The 18429-nt window shown below is 39.8% G+C and overlaps 2 protein-coding genes across 3 annotated transcripts in view; one reads left to right on the forward strand and one right to left on the reverse strand.

Moving 5' to 3' along the window:
- Window positions 1–18429, forward strand: part of LOC144643579 (protein D3-like) — a 217454-nt gene that overhangs the window by 7425 nt on the left and 191600 nt on the right. The window lies entirely within an intron of this gene.
- On the reverse strand, window positions 227–16642 carry LOC144643504 (fibroblast growth factor receptor 4-like). 2 transcript variants are annotated; one of them, XM_078502774.1, is made up of 15 exons: window positions 16059–16642; window positions 15446–15647; window positions 9341–9628; window positions 8476–8511; window positions 7759–8055; window positions 6663–7040; window positions 5522–6067; window positions 4841–4951; window positions 4447–4610; window positions 3371–3493; window positions 2882–2952; window positions 2641–2681; window positions 2073–2169; window positions 1753–1858; window positions 227–1041 (listed from the first exon to the last, which is right to left on the reverse strand). In XM_078502774.1, exons 2-15 carry the CDS (start codon window positions 15525–15527, stop codon window positions 682–684), a joined length of 2700 nt encoding a protein of 899 aa, XP_078358900.1. In that variant the 5' UTR covers window positions 15528–15647; window positions 16059–16642; the 3' UTR covers window positions 227–681. The 2 variants fall into 2 exon arrangements, with proteins under 2 accessions (XP_078358900.1, XP_078358901.1); XM_078502775.1 differs by lacking the exon at window positions 16059–16642 and adding an exon at window positions 15759–16017.

Raw genomic sequence — 18429 nt, forward strand, 5'->3', positions numbered from 1 at the left:
ACCGTCGCCATTTTGGTTACGTTATTAAACACTTATGGCATTGTACGCAACTCGGTAGGTGTGAGTCAACCGGAGCCCCTGAAATGAATGATTGACGCTTTTTTCAAACACGTTTGGTTCACTGGCAATTGTCATCATATTACGAGTGCGCGCATAATCGACTGCATGTTGTTATTTGCATATGCCATGGCAAAATCACTAGCAAATAATATAAACCAAAGGACTGTTGTCTATAAAAGTAGTTTTATTCAATATATTCGGTGTAATAGATCTATTTGTGAGTGTTCTTTCCTCATCTTATCAGAAGAAAGACACTGAGCTCTTTGCTAATTTTTAAAAGGTACAAAACCCTTATTTCTCCTTTTCAGCTTTTCTTTCGCCTATCACAGGCTTCTTCTTGTAACTTGAACCATCCCTCCAATAACTCGATACGACATTTTTCCAACGTTTCCCTTTGATCTCTGTTTATATAGTTCACTAATTTGTTAGTATATTTTGGTATATTATCCATTCAGGAATCTTGTACATCAGTGATGATGGTCTTTGATTCCACAACCCGCAAATTATCTTGGGCGAGACCATTGATCATGATTGCGTGACTGTTATTCGCGTGACTCCAGTGCGCGTGACACCTCCATCAACCTGATATCACTTGCGTGACATACCGATCGTTGCTTATGTTCACACGTCGCTATGTATGGGAGCGCGATAAGCGACAACACGCGTTTGTTTTGTTCTTTCTCCCATATCAGGACTTGACTTAAGAGGCGCGCGTTTTCTGTCCACCGGTTGTCTATTTTCAATTAATGGTATTCTCGTCTCCAAGTTCTCTGATTCCCTTGTTCGAGCCGGACATCCATTATCACGTGATTCCAAGATATCATCAGCATTATCAACGAACACATTGTCAATGTCTCTGTCATCATTGTCGGTATCATGTTCAGTTACTACTGAAGTTCGCGGAGTTGAAGGAGGTTCTGAAGACGTAGGCGTTTGTGGTTCCCAAGGGGACATTAACGATGCATCTAGGTCAAGATACTCCTGGAAAATAATTTAAACAAATGTGGGTAAGTTTATTCAAAATAAACCGCGACTTTTAATGGGCCAGAAAAACAACTCTCAACTCTCACAGAAACAACTCTCGACGTCTACCCGCTCGTTTACACGTCTGCCTTCCTTTTTACACCCACCAGCCCCTCCCTTCCCATCCAGGTACTACTCCTACGTTAGCTTAGGGACGGACCATTAGAAATAACCGGAGGGGGTAAAAATTTTCCGTGCATGAATTTTTTTAAGGCCTACTTGTCTGCAGGATGTTTTTTCTTCCGTTGCATGATTTTTTTAAGGCATTTTTAGGCATTTTTTTTTTTTGGGGGGGGGAAGTCACCCCCCCCCCCCATGCTATTTCTAATAGTTCGTCCCTTAGCTATTGCGGTTTAACTCCCGTAGGCATTCGTGAAAGGACTGATTGATTGATTGATTGATTGATTGATTGATTGATTGAATAATTAATTAATTGATTGATTGATTGATTGATTGATTGATTGAATGATTGAATGAATGATTGCATGATTGACATTGACTGCTCGATCGACTGATTTTAATTCGACATAGCTTCAAGTAATTTCACGCTTCATTCGTGCATGGCACTTCTACACAGCTTGAAGCTGTTTAAATGTTTTCTAGCACAGAGAATAAGGCAGGTACTAGGAATAATTTCTTGATTACCCCAGATAAAAAAACAATCCTAACCTGTTCTGATAAGGACACCAACATGGCGTCGAATTCCTGGACTAGCTCTTCAAACGTTGGCCTTTGTGTCGGTGAATCTTGCCAACATTTCAACATAATTTTGTACCTAAGAGCAACAAAGAGAACGTTACATTTCCCATCAATTAATTACAAATTACTTACAACCCTTGTTGTGGTGCAGAGTTTGAGGACCATTTGCCCTTTTGCGATATTTTAATAGTTTCCCGCGTCTGCTAAGAAGCTGAACAACCTTGGTGTAAAAACGTGCGCCTTGGTGTAACAAATTGGAAACCACAATACAATTTTACTTAACTACTTACATATTGTCTGGACAGTTTAACGGTTGTTCCATTCTGTATCCAGATTTCAGAAGTTCGAAGAGATTTTCTAAAGGTACACCAGGATACGGTGAACCACCTGTGTAGTAAAAGAAAACAAAATATAAGGAATTAATAGGAAATATATGTTTTCCGAAGTGTCTCTAGCAAAGTCTTGGAGTACTAAGTCGGAGAATTTGTTGACATATCTAAACATCAGGACTCGTTTCTATTTTGTTCTCCTTCTTGGTCATAGGCGGGGGAGCAGGGGGCGCGAGGGCAGCGTAAAATTGGTTTGTCAAGAAAAGTTCGAAAAACGATCGGAAACGTTCGTATGGCCTTCGAACAACAATCGAAGAATCTTCGGAAATCTTCGGTCTAGAAACTGCTCAGAAAACAAAAAGTTGCTAGAACGGAAAAGTTGCTCCAAATATGAAAACCTGACGAGTATGTTTGGGACAGTCCCTCCACGTTCCAAAACACTCCGCCACCTCTGTTGGTTAACGGCTTTTAAACGTTTACGTCTATCTACGTTATTTCATAGTCATATGAATCAGGTTAATCGACTTACCGAAAGTAACTATTTCCCATACAAGTATTCCAAAGGCCCATCTAAATGAGACAAACAAAACGAAACAAAAGCATAAGTCAAGTTTTTTCAACAGAGGAACAACATTTAGAGTAGCCCGTTTGCCCGGGCTGAGACTTCTAGCCCGGCGTAATGCACGACATAGAAAAATGTTATCAAAAGAACTGGGTTACGCATTGTAACATCTGTTCAATTTTGTTGGTAAGAATACAAGTCTACTTACACATCGCTCTGCGTTGTGTAGACGCGATCGAAAAGAGCTTCAAGAGCCATCCACTTCACAGGAAGACGACCCTGATAAGCAAAATAACACATTGGTTACAGTTGAACCTCTGCTTTATAACATCTCTCGTAAGGGTGCAGTGAATTTGTACACACACACGAACGCTGTTTTAAGCTCTATAAATGGGACACTTCCCGAAAAGGGACACTGAACGTAGAAGTTTTGGACACCCACATAAACGTTACTTGGTTAAGTAACCCATCTCTTGATGTCTCTCTTGCTTAAGGGGACAAGCCATGAAAAGAGACATCGAATCATGGTCCCGAGCCCCTGGTAGGGGACACCTACCATCAGTGGACACTGAGTCTGGACGGACACACACTAACACATCATTTTCAGCCTACAGTATGAGAACATCCACTTCCCGTAAGATATCTTTATCAAGGAGGTCCCAAGGATTTTACTGAGTCTGCATCTCTTGGTACTTACATCTGTTGTTTTTCTGTAGTAATCGACTTGATGTACGTCCCTTGCCAGGCCAAAGTCTGCAATCTTTATTGTGTGATCGTCACCAACTAAAATGTTTCTGGCCGCAAGATCACGATGGATGCACTAAGAAAAAAACATAACCGAATTTACAAACTACAAGAATACATGGTCCGGCTCGCTTTCATTGGAATACAAAATAATGACCTTTTTTTGCATTAGAGGGACACTGTCACGGGGATTTTAATGCTTTTCGGTAAAAAGTACTAAGTTTGGCGAATAGGTCTTCTCGTGCATGAAATGCACCTAGTAGATCAAGATATACTACTTATTAATCGAGAGTGAGGTCATTACAGGGGAATCTCAGACCGAGGCCTTGATGTATTGACCGAGCGATAGCGAGGTCAATACATCAAGGCCTCGGTCTGAGATTCCCCTGTAATGACCGAACGGACGAGGTTAATAAGTTATTTATTATATGGCCTTTTAGCGCCATTCTAAAAATGTCTAAATGTCTCGCTCTCGCTCTCTGTGGCTCTCTTCATCACTCATACTAAAGAAGTATCGGTATGCTAATATTTTTCTTTCAGTTATTGAAAAGATAGTTACATTTTGTCGGTATTTATTGTCGTTATCGCAATTGCGCTAGTAGCTTTCACTCACAACTCAAAAAACCCTCGAGCCGAGAAAATTTTTTCATAATGCCCGGTCATTACAAGAAAATAATGCCCGCTCAGCAGCCAATCAGAGCGCGCGTACTATTGTAGCCATATAATAAGGAGATATAAAGTAAATTGTTGTTGAAGGAAGAAGGGAGCCGTGATAATTTCTAGGTGTTTTTCAAGTCCACAAAGACAAAACTTGAAAAAATCAGCCTGACTTTTTCAAGAGCACATCTAAAGTTCCTGATCGCATAACAATAACATCACTCATTCATCACTTCAGTACACTTGCATGATGATTTTTAACAAAATTGGACCACTATTCGTAGTTTCCATATCTCAAGTCTCTTAAGTTTTTGAGGTGAAACTGGTGATAGTGTTCCTTAAAAAAAGAAGACTGTTTTCTGTGATATGCACCTTCTTGAAAGAAAGGTATTCCATTCCTCTCGCGACCTGATAGGCGAAAGACACCAGATCCTTGAGGGTCAAGCTTGTCGTGTATTCTCTGGTCGGCCTCCTGTCTTTCAAGAATTGCCTCAAGTTGCCATTCGGCGCGTACTCGACAACAACAAACAGCGGACCTGAGAAACGAAAAGGATCAATAATTAGCTAATGAAACCCTGCACGTAACAATTAGTGGCAAGAAAGAGGGATAATTATAAGTAGCAAAGAGCAAATGCCAAAAGAGCCGAATGTGCTACTTATTTGTTATTCTATTTTCTCGCAGTTTTCGTATCAAAATTTTACGGGAATTATTTGACATTGCTTTATATTACAAGTACTTCACACCACGTCAAAGTGTTCAACTGACCTCCCTGCGTGCAGGCTCCTATGAGATTGATTATATTCTTGTGTTTTCCAATAGTTTTCATCACTTCCATTTCTGAGACAAGATCTGTAAGTTCGTGATCCGTGGCGTCCTCTAAAAAAAATCCAACAGATTGCCAGTTTTAACTTCAGTCAAAGGTAAAATATAAATCCTCTTTATTGATTGGAATTCATTTCTACAATGTAAATTCTGAAAGTTCAGTGGTACACTATTCTCTTCGAAGATTTTTTAGTCTTTATCAGTGTGCTTTACAAAGAGGTGGGTTGGTTGGTCAGCCAGTCAGTAAGTTTTCCGGTCATTCAGGCACTGAGTCAGTCCATGTCCGTCCCTCCGTATATTGGTATTCGTGCGTCAGTCCGTTCGTTTGTTCGTTTGTTCGCCCATTCGTCTGTCACTCGCGCATCTTTTTTAAAAAACTAACCCAACTGAGAGGAGAATATCCACTTGTTTGTAGTAAGAAATGTGTGCGTTACTTTGGACAGGATGTTTAATGTTTGTTGTACTGATCCAAGGGAATTTACATTAGATAGTAATGGTCGTTATATAAAAATTGGGAAAGTGCCATATCGTACTTGGTTACGTCAGGGTTTAGATAGTGTCTTTACCGGGAAAACGGCAGGCTACCCAAGATTGCTAGAACACTGCACGAACGCAAAAGCTCACCTTTTAGCATTTTCACTGCAACTTCGCATCTATAACCAGACACGTTAGGTAATCCTATAGCTTCAGCTTTCATAACCCTGCCAAAAGCGCCTTCTCCGAGAAGCCCTGATAAAATGATGTGGTCCCTGTCAATCTCCCATTTTTCGTCCAGTGGCACGTCCACTTCTGACACCTGGGTTAGATTGGAACCCAGTCTAGAACGCAGACTCCGATGACGTATTAGTGGAGCTGTAGATCCGTACGAAGAGGAGGAACCGATCGAAGGCACATGCGTCCTGTATTGGACAGTGGGCTCGTTTGGTTTAATGCCGGAAACAACGCCATAATTAGTGCCTTTTGCAAATTGCAGCTTGCGATGGCAATAGAAGAAACCCACTCCAAAAATCACCACAACTACAACGGCAACAGCAACAAACACTGCAATATACACGGTCTTCTTCGGCTCTGACAAGGCACCAACTTGGACTGTTCTAACGTAGTTCTTGTCGGGTGGAAAAGTGGCGTTGCTTGGCGCGTTTGTGGTCACCTGTGGCGGCGTTGTTGTTTCTGAATCACAAGGAAAGAATGGTAATCAGTACTTAGTAGACTCCGCATTTCAAGCTCGGGACTGGGCCAATTGGAATTCGTGTGTGTCTGATAAGTTTAATATACGTCTTCACAGACTACAAGCCTTTGGTTGTGTAATAACTTCTTGTAAAGTTGCGATTAATTGATCGCTAAATAGATTGATTGATTGATCGATCGATCGATCGATCGATCGATCGATTCATTCATTCATTCATTCATTCATTCATTCATTCATTCAGTAAGTCAGTCCACTCATGTATACATGCATACATTTATTCACTCATTCTTATGTTATTATTTTCTTCCTTTCTTTCTTTCTTTTTTTGTTTGCTCGCTCGCTCGCTCCATTGATTGACTGGTTCGTTCGTTCGTTCGTTCTTCGTTCGTTCGTTCGTTCACCCATTACGTTCAATTGTTTTTTTTATTTATATTTTGTCATGTAGATATTGCCATTTCAATATGAAGTAATCCGTGTTACATCATTCATGGAAGGAATCCTTTCACGGTCATAACACTAACAATTCGTCCACCGATAAATCAACTTATTTACTTTTACAATTATTTTCATTCTTACCTGACCAATCACGAATGATGATGTAGGCTTGTTCCACAGCGTAACCCACCGCATTTCCCACAATGCACGTGTATTTTCCTTCGTCCTTCTTTGTTACATTAACTAAAGTCAGCTTCACTCCATGAAAGTCAAACTTGTTATTGCTTTGCGGCAAAACTAAATGTTGGTTTAAGTCTTGTTCGTTCTGTTTGATGACTTCGTAGTGAGGATGTTCGATTGTACTGTTGGTTGAACCGTTTACAGGAGAGGTGAACCATCGCAGCCACTGGAAATGAGGCATGGAATCACTTAACGCTTTGCACAGTAAGGTGGCATTGTCCCCTACATAAACAGTGACGTTTTCCATGGGTAGGACCACTGGTTCCGCACGAACTCGTTCTAAAAGAGAAGAGGGGATTAGCATTAACATAAAATGACGGTATTTGAAGGTTTAACTGAACTTAGTATGGACAGGATTGTAGGTTGGGATGGCTTGAGTGACTTTTAGTGATGTCTGTTTACACAAAAGCCAAACAGACAAGACGAAAGTGACTCTGCTTAATGACCGAAAACTGACTGACTGACTGACTGATTGACTGACTGACTGACTGACTGACTGACTGACTGACTGACTGACTGACTGACTGACTGACTGACTGACTGACTGACTGACTGATTGATTGATTAATGGACGGATGGACGAACGGACGGACTGCCTGTCTGCCTGCCTTCCTGCCTGCCTCCATAACTGACTGACTGATCGACCGGCTGACTGTGGTCTGATCTTTGCCTCCTGTCAAGGTAAAGCTGGGAAATGCTCGGAGATATTTGCTATAACAAAGCTACTCTACAGATCAATGGGTAAATAAAGTATTCATATTATATTATCTCTCGCTGGCTAGCCGGCTGATTCACGCGCGCAGGTTCTTGCCTTTTATTTCCCGGAAAAAGCCTCACAGCTTCGACCTTAAGTTTGAGGAAAATCCATGAACGAGTTTTAAGGTGGACGCCGACAACCGTAGAGATCCAAAAGAAACATTTAAGCAAAGATGATGGTCAAAAGACAAGCATCGATCTCTTTCCTTTACAGTTCTAACTTTACTCCTGTCAAACTTACCGTGAACATCCACTACATAAGTATGATTGATCCACCCATACGCGTTGCTCACATTACAAGTGTATTTCCCAGTGTCAGTCGGTACCAAGTCCTTCATAGTTAGCAACAGCGTCCAGGAACTCAAGTAGAGCCTGCTCCCTCCCTTTCTCTGCTGAAACAATGCTCCGTCTTTATACCATCTCACAGTGGGACGGGGATGCCCATCCGCAGAACAGTCCAGCTTCACTGAGTTGCCGACGGGAAATGCGAGGAGGTTGCGCGCCAGTTTTTCTTTTGGTACTGTGAATCTCGGAGCAGCTAACAAGAAGAGCGTAACCAGGATTATGTAAGAATAATATGAGAAAAAAATAGTCGTAGAATACTACAAATCCTTGCGTTTGATTGGCTGTATTATCGCTGACTATTTAACAATTAGACTACGAGCTCATGTAACCCAAAGTCTACAGATTCCTAAGAACTGACAATAAACCAAAAACAAAACCATGGAGCAAAGATGGCAAAGACTGGAAAAGATCGGGATGGATTTCCAATGGAATGTAACTCCTTTAATAGTTACAGGCGAGAAATTTTAGCCGGGTGCTGTTCCCCCTCTCCGCCACGACCTCGTATTCCAGTCTGGATCCGCTGCACAGCTGCGTTAAACAACTTTCTGGATATCATAAACGTCCTGTTTTAACATGACAAACTTAAAACTCAGCGAAAAAACATTAATCTTACCTGGCGTTGAATTTCGATTTGGGTCCTTCGTTGGACCTAAAGACAAAAAAAATCAAGTTAAAAAATTTGTCGTACAGAAGGCATCAAAAAACTACAACTCCTTTTTCTAGTTACCCCCTGTAATGAGACTAGAATCTCTAGCTCTCTAACTAACGACTACTGTTGACTCTGAGAAAACGCCATGCACTTTTGCCAGGGAGATACGATGGTCATACTGGAACAGTGACGACAGAGCACGTATAGTCAACATAAAAACTCCCGTTAATGTTCTCCATGCATTTCTTACAGTACTAGAAAGGAGAATTGCTTCAACTATCGAGACTAAGTGATGATTATTTGGTTAATCTCATGACCTTTGTGATTAATTATGCATTGAAATTACAAGGAGAAATTAAATTGGGACTTGGGACTTAAAGGACTGAAATTACACACAGTAAATTCTAAAGCTTGGTTTTCATCAAGTTATCAGCGACGACAGTTAAAATTAAACCACATGAAAGAGTCCATATAGACACTATGAAACACGAGTACAACTTTACTTCAACCCTAAAGAAAGTGATCGTTGCTGGTCGTAAGAACAGGAGGACAAAACGAAGCTGTTCCACAGAAAAGCTGTTCTTTATGCACTTTCCAGCTGGATGAGAAAAAAACATTGAAACCATCTGGCTGACTTTTTTTTAATCAGCAGTTTTCTTGCTAATTTCATGAAAATGTAATGACTCGTTCGCTATAAATCGTGCGTTTTCTCAGCCAGCTGGGAAGTGCATGAAGAACAGCTTATCTGTGGAACAGCTTTGTTTTGACCCCGTTTTGTCCTCCTGTAAGAAGGGGTTTCTCTGTTTTTGTTTTATTAATCCTTACTTACTTTCAACAAAAAGCTGCATAGTATACGTGTTTTTGCCGCAGTCATTCACAGCTACACACGTGTAGAATCCAGCGTCCCCCTTTTCAGTTTTCTTTATCTTTAAGTATTTGTTGGCTTTGATTCTCATCCGCTGATGGTCTGAGGGATGTAGTGTCTTATTGTTCTTTAGCCAGTAAGCGGACACGTCTTTGTCTTTAACCTGGCAAATGAGTCTAACATCCTTTCCTGCGATGACCTCAACAACCTTTTTGTCCCAGTCGTTTCCCCTCTTTTCGCGGATTTCAGGAACTGAAAGAAAAGAAGCAGAATGATTTTTTTTTACAAACCAAGCAATCAACGTTTTGCCAGATTGCCAAAGACAAATCCCTACACAGTTACGAGTATTGTTTTCACGTTACAAATCGAGGCTAATTTTCAAATCTCTTTTGTGGAGTGGGTAAACTTCCTTTCATTTCTATCTTTCGCGTTGTCTTCAGAGAGATAGCAAGTTTACATGCGTGCAAATTACTGTGATAAACTCCTGACAAAAAGATCCCCCAAATAGTATGTTTTAAGAATCATATACATACCAACTAAATTCTGAGCTGGAAAATAGCCCGAGCCCCCGACCGCCTGTTTGGTGGGGTCAGCGGCGTCGATATATATTGAGCTCTTCTTATCTTAGTTCCCAGACCCTTGCTCAAATTCAAGCTGACGGAGTCTTCGACCGCCATCTTGAACGGGACAGGGGGCAGCGTATAAAATCCGGTAGCAAATGAACGTTGCATGTTCTTAAACAGAATTATAAAGATTGTAATCTCTTTAGGGTATTTCTACGAGCATAAGCTCATGTCGTATTAATGTAAATCCGTGGGTTTTATCAGGCGGCCAGTAAGAAATGCCTGAAAATTTATTAGATGATATTAAATTACATTTTTAGATGCTAAACCTTGGCCTCTGCATTTCTTGCGTGATAAATTTAGAGAACTTGGCACTATAAAATAAAGTAATGCGCTTTGACGTCGGGCTTGTAAAGGATGTAAGTTAATTTTAATCAGTTTAATGCTATTTAACAGCTGGAGATGCTGGCCTCAACATTTCTCAGGTGACAAAATTGAAAAAAAAATTGTGCACAGGCACTAACGTACTAAAAAAAAAACGTACTAAACAAACTCCAAAATACGTCCACAATATGCGGCAGCCGTATGTAAAGAACAAAACGACATCCGGAGACCTTTAAAATTGTTCAGTTTAATTTGAGCATTTTTATTTAGTAAGTTTTTTATAATTCGCACACATTATGCGGCCATACTTTCTAAGTCGCCGAAACTCTCAGTTGTAAAACAAACTGAAAAAAAATTATGAGGGATATAGCTTTGCTGAAGCACTTGTCTGTAACTTTTTTGGTGAATAAATGGCTGAAAACACGACTACACTCATTCTCTCAGTGAACTATTTAAATTTGTCGCGAAAATGGAGAGGAGTGAATCACTGGTGAACTAGAACGGTAAGCAGGAAATTCTTTCTCTTGGGACACTACGCTACAAACGACAAAATACCATTGAAAGGAATGAACACAGTTTTTCCGTTTAGGATATTTAACGTGAAATTTAATAGTCAGTCAACTTTAGGAAAGCTGGCGCTATTATTTCGAGTGTTGCTGTCCACATCCTGATAACCTTTTTCCTGATTCGAATAAAAAACAGGAAGAACTTTGGTTTTAATTTGATGACTCTCCTCGTCTTTATCAAATTTATTTTCAAGCAAAACTGGATTTATACTTGGCCTCTACCCTCTCTCGTGATTGTGTGTTAGTCTTTCTTAACCGCAATGGCAGAAATTCCATTCTTGTTTATTGACTTTATTCATACATATTGAGAAACTATTCACCAACTTTTACGCTTAAGAAGTTCAAACGTAGAGTTAAATCTTAAATTACCAAGTATTGAAAGTCTTCAGTTAGATCTTTTTAGTTTTTTCGCTCTCACTTTTTTTTTTAGTAAAATTTGGTGGGCTGGGCACAGTATTTCATACGACCGGATGCCACACAAGCTAACTTTCAATTCCAAATATAAATGTTATCGTTTTAATCACAAAAAATGTTGTAAGACATATGGTTATGAGTTCCGATTTATCTGATTATAAATGATTAAAAAGTCCTCAAACATGAATGAAATGTATAATTATCGCAATAATAGCAAAGGTGGGTTGATTTTCGACATAACTCAAATTTTAATTTACTGTGCTGCTCAACCGCAATGATTAGGTGGATATTCACCCAAATAGCAAAGAATTAAAATTATAGTTACTCCAAGTTATTGTTCAGTGAGAACGGAGGTTTTTTTCTTTAATCTTTCAAATTCAAGAGCCGCTAAGGGACTGAGAAATCGAGTGGCACACTCACGGCCTGACCGGCGTTTGAGTATTGTGAAGAAATAAAAAACATCTGTAAATGTTTAGGGTACGACCGAAGTCAGATGAAATCCGTAAACTTGTTTTCTCAAATCTTTTCTCAAGAGATCCGGAGGATGATTTTTTTTGTGGACGGAATACGAATCAACCAATCTGCTTTGACTTTTCGACACATTCCTCTAGTTTTTAATATTTTCCCGCAAACTTTGACAGCAGTCTACAGACAAAAGTTTAGAGAACTTCGTAAAACCACAACGGCCGGTTTCCTATTAGATTCAATGCTTTTATTAACATTTGAACAAGAAAATCAACAAAATTTTGCCAGATATTTCGAGTTTACACTGAAGCTGTGACATTTTAATTTAAAGAAACCAAATTTTGCGAAGAGGAGGCAGATTTACATGTACTAGACTTTCATACCGGATTTGCGTAAGGTTTGCTCTATTTTCAATACAACAGATTTTTACTACGAAATTATACCTCAAAACATACAAGAATTATTCATCTTGGATGGAATAATAAGCGAACGACAAGGAATTGAAATACTGCGCGCTTTAGTGCAAGTGGGCGCAATGAGAAGCCCTTGCCAACAAAAATGAATGAATGAAAGAGAAATAACCATATGAAATGTGCCTCATCCTTTTGCCTTAGCATTGCAATTTCGCAAAATCATGGACAGACTGATACATCTAATGCAGCCTAATGACTCACTTTATCCAAAATGTCTAGAGTAACGACAAGCAAACTAAGCCAATATTATACCATTTTCATACGTTTTAATTTTGGTCTTTTCAAGGATTAACTAAGCAACTGTTTTCTTAAGGTGTGAAATATTTTCACGTAGTAAGATTTCACCCCCGTGCCGAAATGCAGTTACCACGTATGAACTCTGCCTTGACAAGTTCCAACTGATTAATTGTTTTTGCACAAGATTACAAAACTTGAGAACTTGCTTTTTTAGTTTTATATGTCTGTATACATCAGCAGGTACTAAAAAATTTGACCTTGGATTCGCTCGACAGGACTTTGCATCGAGCTGAGCTTTCTTATATTGGTCTACAGGTCGGGATATGGAAAAACACGAGAGGGCACTTTGCCTTCTTGTGTGAGAACAAAACGTTTAATGCCAAAAATAATTCAATGTTGTTGTTTATAGGTAGAAGTCAAGACAAATCCATAAACAAAATCCAAAATGTTCTTGCGACCATTGTACGCGTTGAAACGAATACTACCCCGCAATCATCATCGCTCATGGTGTGCAATGTCCGTGTAATTCTAAACTTTTCCAAATGAAGGAAGGTTCGTTTTCAAAAATATCCTATTTTTGCACAAGGAATATAATATATTGACATCAAGAAGCGAGCAAACATTTCCGGTAAACGAGTATTGCGGGGTTTAATAACTGGGATGATATTTCACACAGGACATGAAATGACGCTTTGCCGGAGAAACCAGAAGTGCTTTTCTAGTCATTACGACTTCACAAATTCAGAAATAGAACGATTTGAAGCAAAAACAAAAGAGTTAATGGCCAAGATACTGTACCACTTCGATCCCTCCCCGCCCTTCGAAAGAAAAGAAGATGCATGTTTTTGCAAAAGTTAAAAAGTACACGTACAACATGCAATTAAGGCGTGATTTTTTTTAGGTTTGTGTTTGGGTTGAAGCCAATCTTGTTTATTGCTATTTTACTGCGGAGGTCTGTAAAAATATCAATTTAGAAAATTGGTCGACAGCTATGTGCTTCCAAGTATACTCAGCGCCTACTTGGCTGCAATTTATCTCCAAAGATAAAAGCTCTTTCAAACCATCAAACGTTGTTTAGAGAGAAAACAAAGCTAGAAACGAACTGTCCATTCAGATGAACAATGGATGGCTGCGAGGACAAATGACGAGAAAAATCTTAAAAAATCTTAACCCTATATTGAAGACATGCTGCCATATGGGTGCCCACATCTCGTTTGCATTTTAATCTGTTTTGAAATGTTTCTTTTCTCTTCTGCATACACATGTAATAGGACAGATAATTTACGAACAGAAGGCTACAAATTGTCCACTTTTTGACATTTATTGACAAAAGAGAAAGCTAGCTAAACGTGTAACTGCGATGATCTCGCGTGGGTTGATTGCTATGACGCCATTATGGCACTTCCTTTGCAAAAGACAATGCGATTACCAAACCAGCATTGTTCTTGGTTTCCACACTAGCAAACAATTAAAGTTTACACGCAACCGGGTTTGCAAAGAGTACACTACAAGGGACGAACAACCAACATCAAAACAAGCTTAATTCTGCCCGCTTCTGAATGGTACAAATCAGGGTTTAAATTATCGAATTCTGGAAGGTATAAAAACGTGGCAACAGATCAAATGGCCATGAACAATAGGGTCACTGTTCCCATCCAACAAACCCGAGTAAATATTTGTGGCATCAAATTGATGACCGTCAAAAGATTCCCTTTCATTTGAGTGACATTTTGCAATGGAAGCGTAAAGCAAAACATTTCTTAGTCTCATCTAAGAGAGATTTCATGTTGTAATACCAGTATCTATATAAATTTACGACTTGTTGTTGCCTAGTGTCAATTTCCATTGGTGATTTAATTCTTCCATTGTATGACTGATTGGCTCTTAAAATTAATTACGTTCCATCCAGGGTAATTTTGTTGTAAAGCAAGCGCTGCCTTTCTTCCCAATTTCGAACAAAGTGCAAATTGGAACCGTAACCTTGAATTCTTCTGTGTTATTACTAGACTCGTATTTCGCTCTGACGTTTACCAACAAAGTTTGTAGATGTACTTTTAGAGCATTATGATGTTGAAAGCTCCAATTACAGTTCAAAGGCCTCTAAATATCACACGCTTTGCTGAAACTAGCTTATGCGTTTATTTCGCATTTATTGCTTGGTTTGGCTTAGCAGTGAAAGCTTATACATGTACATGCAGTTATCTACCGTAAAAGAAGTAAATACTGCGCTGAAAAACCTGGCTAGTCCTGATACGCATGATGGTTATCAGCTAAGGAGGTGGAAAACCAAAATAGCTTTCAATTGTTCATGAACAATAACAGTGTAATACAATGAAATCAACTCTTGTTTTCGAATTTCGGTTTATTTCGTGGTCAGGCTAAGTTTAAGTAAATTTTCGCACCCTCTTAGTTTTTGGAATAGCGAAAGTTAGACCCTGTAACTGACGCCAATTTCACTTCATGACTAAGAGAAAAGCTATTCGTCTTAAAACGTCGGCCCGTTTCACAGAATTTCAATTAAAACGTTACAAATAAGCTTGGTTCGTGGAGACCGCGTTCACAAAAGATAACATATTTTAATAGTTTGTCATAAGTGGCGGAAAGGATGCGAAAGGATGCCGCAATTTGTTATTACTGAATAGCGACTGGATTTTCTGTTGCGTGAATTACCACACGAGGACGAAACAAATCTAAGCTACGCGGGGAGTTGTTATTGAAATGAACATTTATTAGTGATGTCGATTTCTACGAAATTAACACAAGCGTTGTCGATTTCAAAAGAAATCGACACCACACAGAAATTAAACGATGCAGTCACGAGCAATAAAGATTGCAGATCAATTTCATCTCGTGGGACAAAATACTTTGCGCCGTCTTTACTGCATTCCTCTATCACGCATTTTCGAGGATTTGAAGAGCCCCGCAAAACGTGCTTTCAATAATAAAATGTTGACGCGCGCGGCTTACCTGCGCAGGGCTTCACTCTTGCTTCGTTTATTAGTACGATGAAGGTCGCTGTCAGAAGTAAGGCGTTTGACCGCAGCAACATCTCGGATGAAGCGGTTTCCTCCCTTCCTTGATCTTGGGCACTTGATTTCTCTCCCAGCAAGGTCTAGTTCAACAATAAAGCCACAATCCAGTGAAATATTCGGCACCTCCGTTCATCAATCTGTTATGACGAATATCACAGTGTTAAAAGGATGAATGTTTTGTTCGCCGCTCCAAATAGTGAGGCATTTATAGTGTCTAGTTTGCCGCACCGTTATAAAACATGACTCACTCGCTCACTTCTTTGAAAACCCGCATGAATTATGAATGCATCGGTATCTTCACAAGGTCACGTTCCTAGATATTTACTCTGGAGGTATTGGGCATTAGTGGCATAAGCAAACTTTGTAGTGGCCGAACAATATGTTACGACGAAAATTCGCGGCGTAACTGATCGTGCACCACACTCACAAGCGCTGTTGTTTCGAACAGACAGACGAAATACAAACCGAGTTGAAGGGAGAAGAGGAAATGAAATACTTCGACTTCCTGTGAGTCTGCTGCTGATAAAAGAATACAAAATTAAACATACCTGGAAAGATTCTGTTCCTAAACATCGATCGCGCGGCGCGACAATTCGATTTCCACAATCGTTGTTCCGTTCTAGGAAATGTCGAGGGGTAAATTTAGCTTGCTTTGGAAGTTGTTGATTGTCCACACTTGGACGAATTCAATAATCGACCCTCTTAGGCGCAGTCAACTGAACAATGATCACGAATTACCCTCGCATTGACAGCGGTCAGGTTTACTCGTGCTGAGATAACACACCGACCCACTTCCGGTGACAGAAAACCTCTCTATACTACCCCTGCGGTGTTTAGTGAATGTGCCGTACAATGTTGCTTAGCTCCCACTGGCTTCAACTCTAAAAACCTCTATAGCAGTATAGAGATCCAACAGCGCTAGGGAACATTGTTGAGCGCAAGAAGTATCAGTTTTCGCGCACGCAAAAAACGTTTTACAGTTAGCGAAGTTCCGCGACGTGGGTACAAACATGCCCCGAGTGGGACACTCCTTTCGAGAATATTCGCTCACCATCCATGACAAACGATTGTTTGCAGTTAGTGATGCGCTTAACAACTTCTTACGAATATAGCAGCTTCAGAACAAAAGACTTCGGGCGCCTTGATACAAAAAGCTTTTTCAAGAGATCAATTATCCTGAACCCATTGTTGTGCAAAAAACCAAATAACATATAATACCAAGGGGCTCAGGGCCATTAGCCAATCACGCGCGAGAGATTTAGATCCCTGCAAATCGGGCAGCTGCGATAGCAACAAATATAAACTTCTCTCTTGGTTTTTACTTGACTTTTGAGTGAAAGCTGAAGCACGAAGCAAACAAGCCTGCACGAAAGTACAGAAGAAGTGTATTCCTGCTTGTCTGTCGTCTAAAAAACAACTTGTTTTGATCCTGGGATCCCTCGGATGGCTCAAACGATCAACGTAAATCTCTCTACAAAGTTGCTTTTAATGAAATTTGATTTGCTTAATTCCTTCTTAATATTCTTGGGTATAATCCATCAAAGCATAACCTACAGATCTTAATTTGAATTCCACTTACTCTAACGACTATCAGGGCCAGCTCAGTATTAATCGCATTTTTTTGCAACACTGAGCAAAACTTTCTTTCTAGCAGTTGGTAACCTCAGGACCACCGCTGGCAACGACACAGCTATTAACTGCGATTATTTGATTTATAATGGGAATTATTTATAAATTTATAAATGATAAAAGACTGTTTTGTTTTAGCTTTGCTTGCTACATCGATGGAAACCAGGCCGAGAGACACCTGCCGATAGAGAGGGGCTCACAGCCAGACATTACATGCGATTAAATCTTGATGGACTACATAATTTCGTGAAAGCTTTCAAGGACGTTAAAAGGTTTGCTTGAGATTTCGAGACGCGCGCATTAGCTTAATTCCCGGGGCTGAATTCTCTCGCACGCTTTACTAGCGGAAACTAGTCTGCAAACTGTTAGTTGTGATTTTTAGCATCTTGTTTAAAATACAGTATGTATCATTTACGCTCGAGAATCTCGTAAGTTTATTCACTGTACAGCTAGAGCCAGCTTGTTTTCTCTCAGTTCGGAGATTGTTATGAGTCATTTACTGATTTATGAGCAAAACATAAAACGTCGGTTAAGCACTGAACGATATTTCACGCACTTTATGCAAAAAATAGAAACAACAAAAATAGTGAAATATTGTCTGGCGCGCGTCCATCATTATATCCATTACAGCCCGTCATCCAAAAAAAAAACAACTTTGAAAAGGTTGCAATGCGGAAAATCTTGAATAATTGGATGAATTGAAAAACTAAACGGGCCGGGTTACAATAAAATGGTGGGGGAAAAAAGACAGAAAGAAAAGAAAGTAGAGTAATATCGCTTTGAACTTCATGCGCTCTGAACAAAATACGAAGAAAGCGTGGGCTCAATGGGTTGGACATTTTAAATGGCGAATACCCGGCTGGTAGCTCTCTTGTGTGGCACTGGAGTGAGTTTTGAAGTTCTCGAAAGCACTTTCGAGCGCTTACTAGCTCACTATATGCTGTGACGTAGTCTGTGAGCGATAGATATTCTAAATTTCATTTGCTGTGTTTTCTAGTCATATTGCCCCTCGATATCTCAAGAACCTGTTTACAAGCTATTACCACGCCAAGAAAGAAATACAGGATTGTTTTTCACTGATCTTACACGATTAATACGATACAAATGCATGCATAAGGCCTTTGTGTCGTGCACTGCGACGCGCAAAACATGTTGTTTTTTGGCCTATGTTCAATATATCAGCTTGTAGCTTTGACCTCGTGCCAAGACAGGCAATACTGATACATCTAAAAGACATTTAGCTCACTTTTGCATGAATGGATAATCTGATGTAGCAGGTCATAGTGAACT

This window comes from Oculina patagonica, chromosome 2, assembly GCF_052425735.1.
Source record: "Oculina patagonica isolate OP01 chromosome 2, crgOcupat, whole genome shotgun sequence".
Classification (NCBI taxonomy): Eukaryota; Metazoa; Cnidaria; class Anthozoa; order Scleractinia; family Oculinidae; genus Oculina; species Oculina patagonica.

What these genes read in the sequence shown, in the direction of transcription:
- LOC144643504 (XM_078502774.1), bottom strand. Translation starts at nt 15,527, where the DNA reads ATGTTGCTGCGGTCAAACGCCTTACTTCTGACAGCGACCTTCATCGTA. An exon ending in AATACCTTTCTTTCAAGAAG is followed by an intron (nt 3,494 to 4,446) that starts GTGCATATCACA and finishes TTTTTTTCTTAG; the next exon opens with TGCATCCATCGTGATCTTGC. An exon ending in TGGTGTCCTTATCAGAACAG is followed by an intron (nt 1,042 to 1,752) that starts GTTAGGATTGTT and finishes ATTATTTTCCAG; the next exon opens with GAGTATCTTGACCTAGATGC.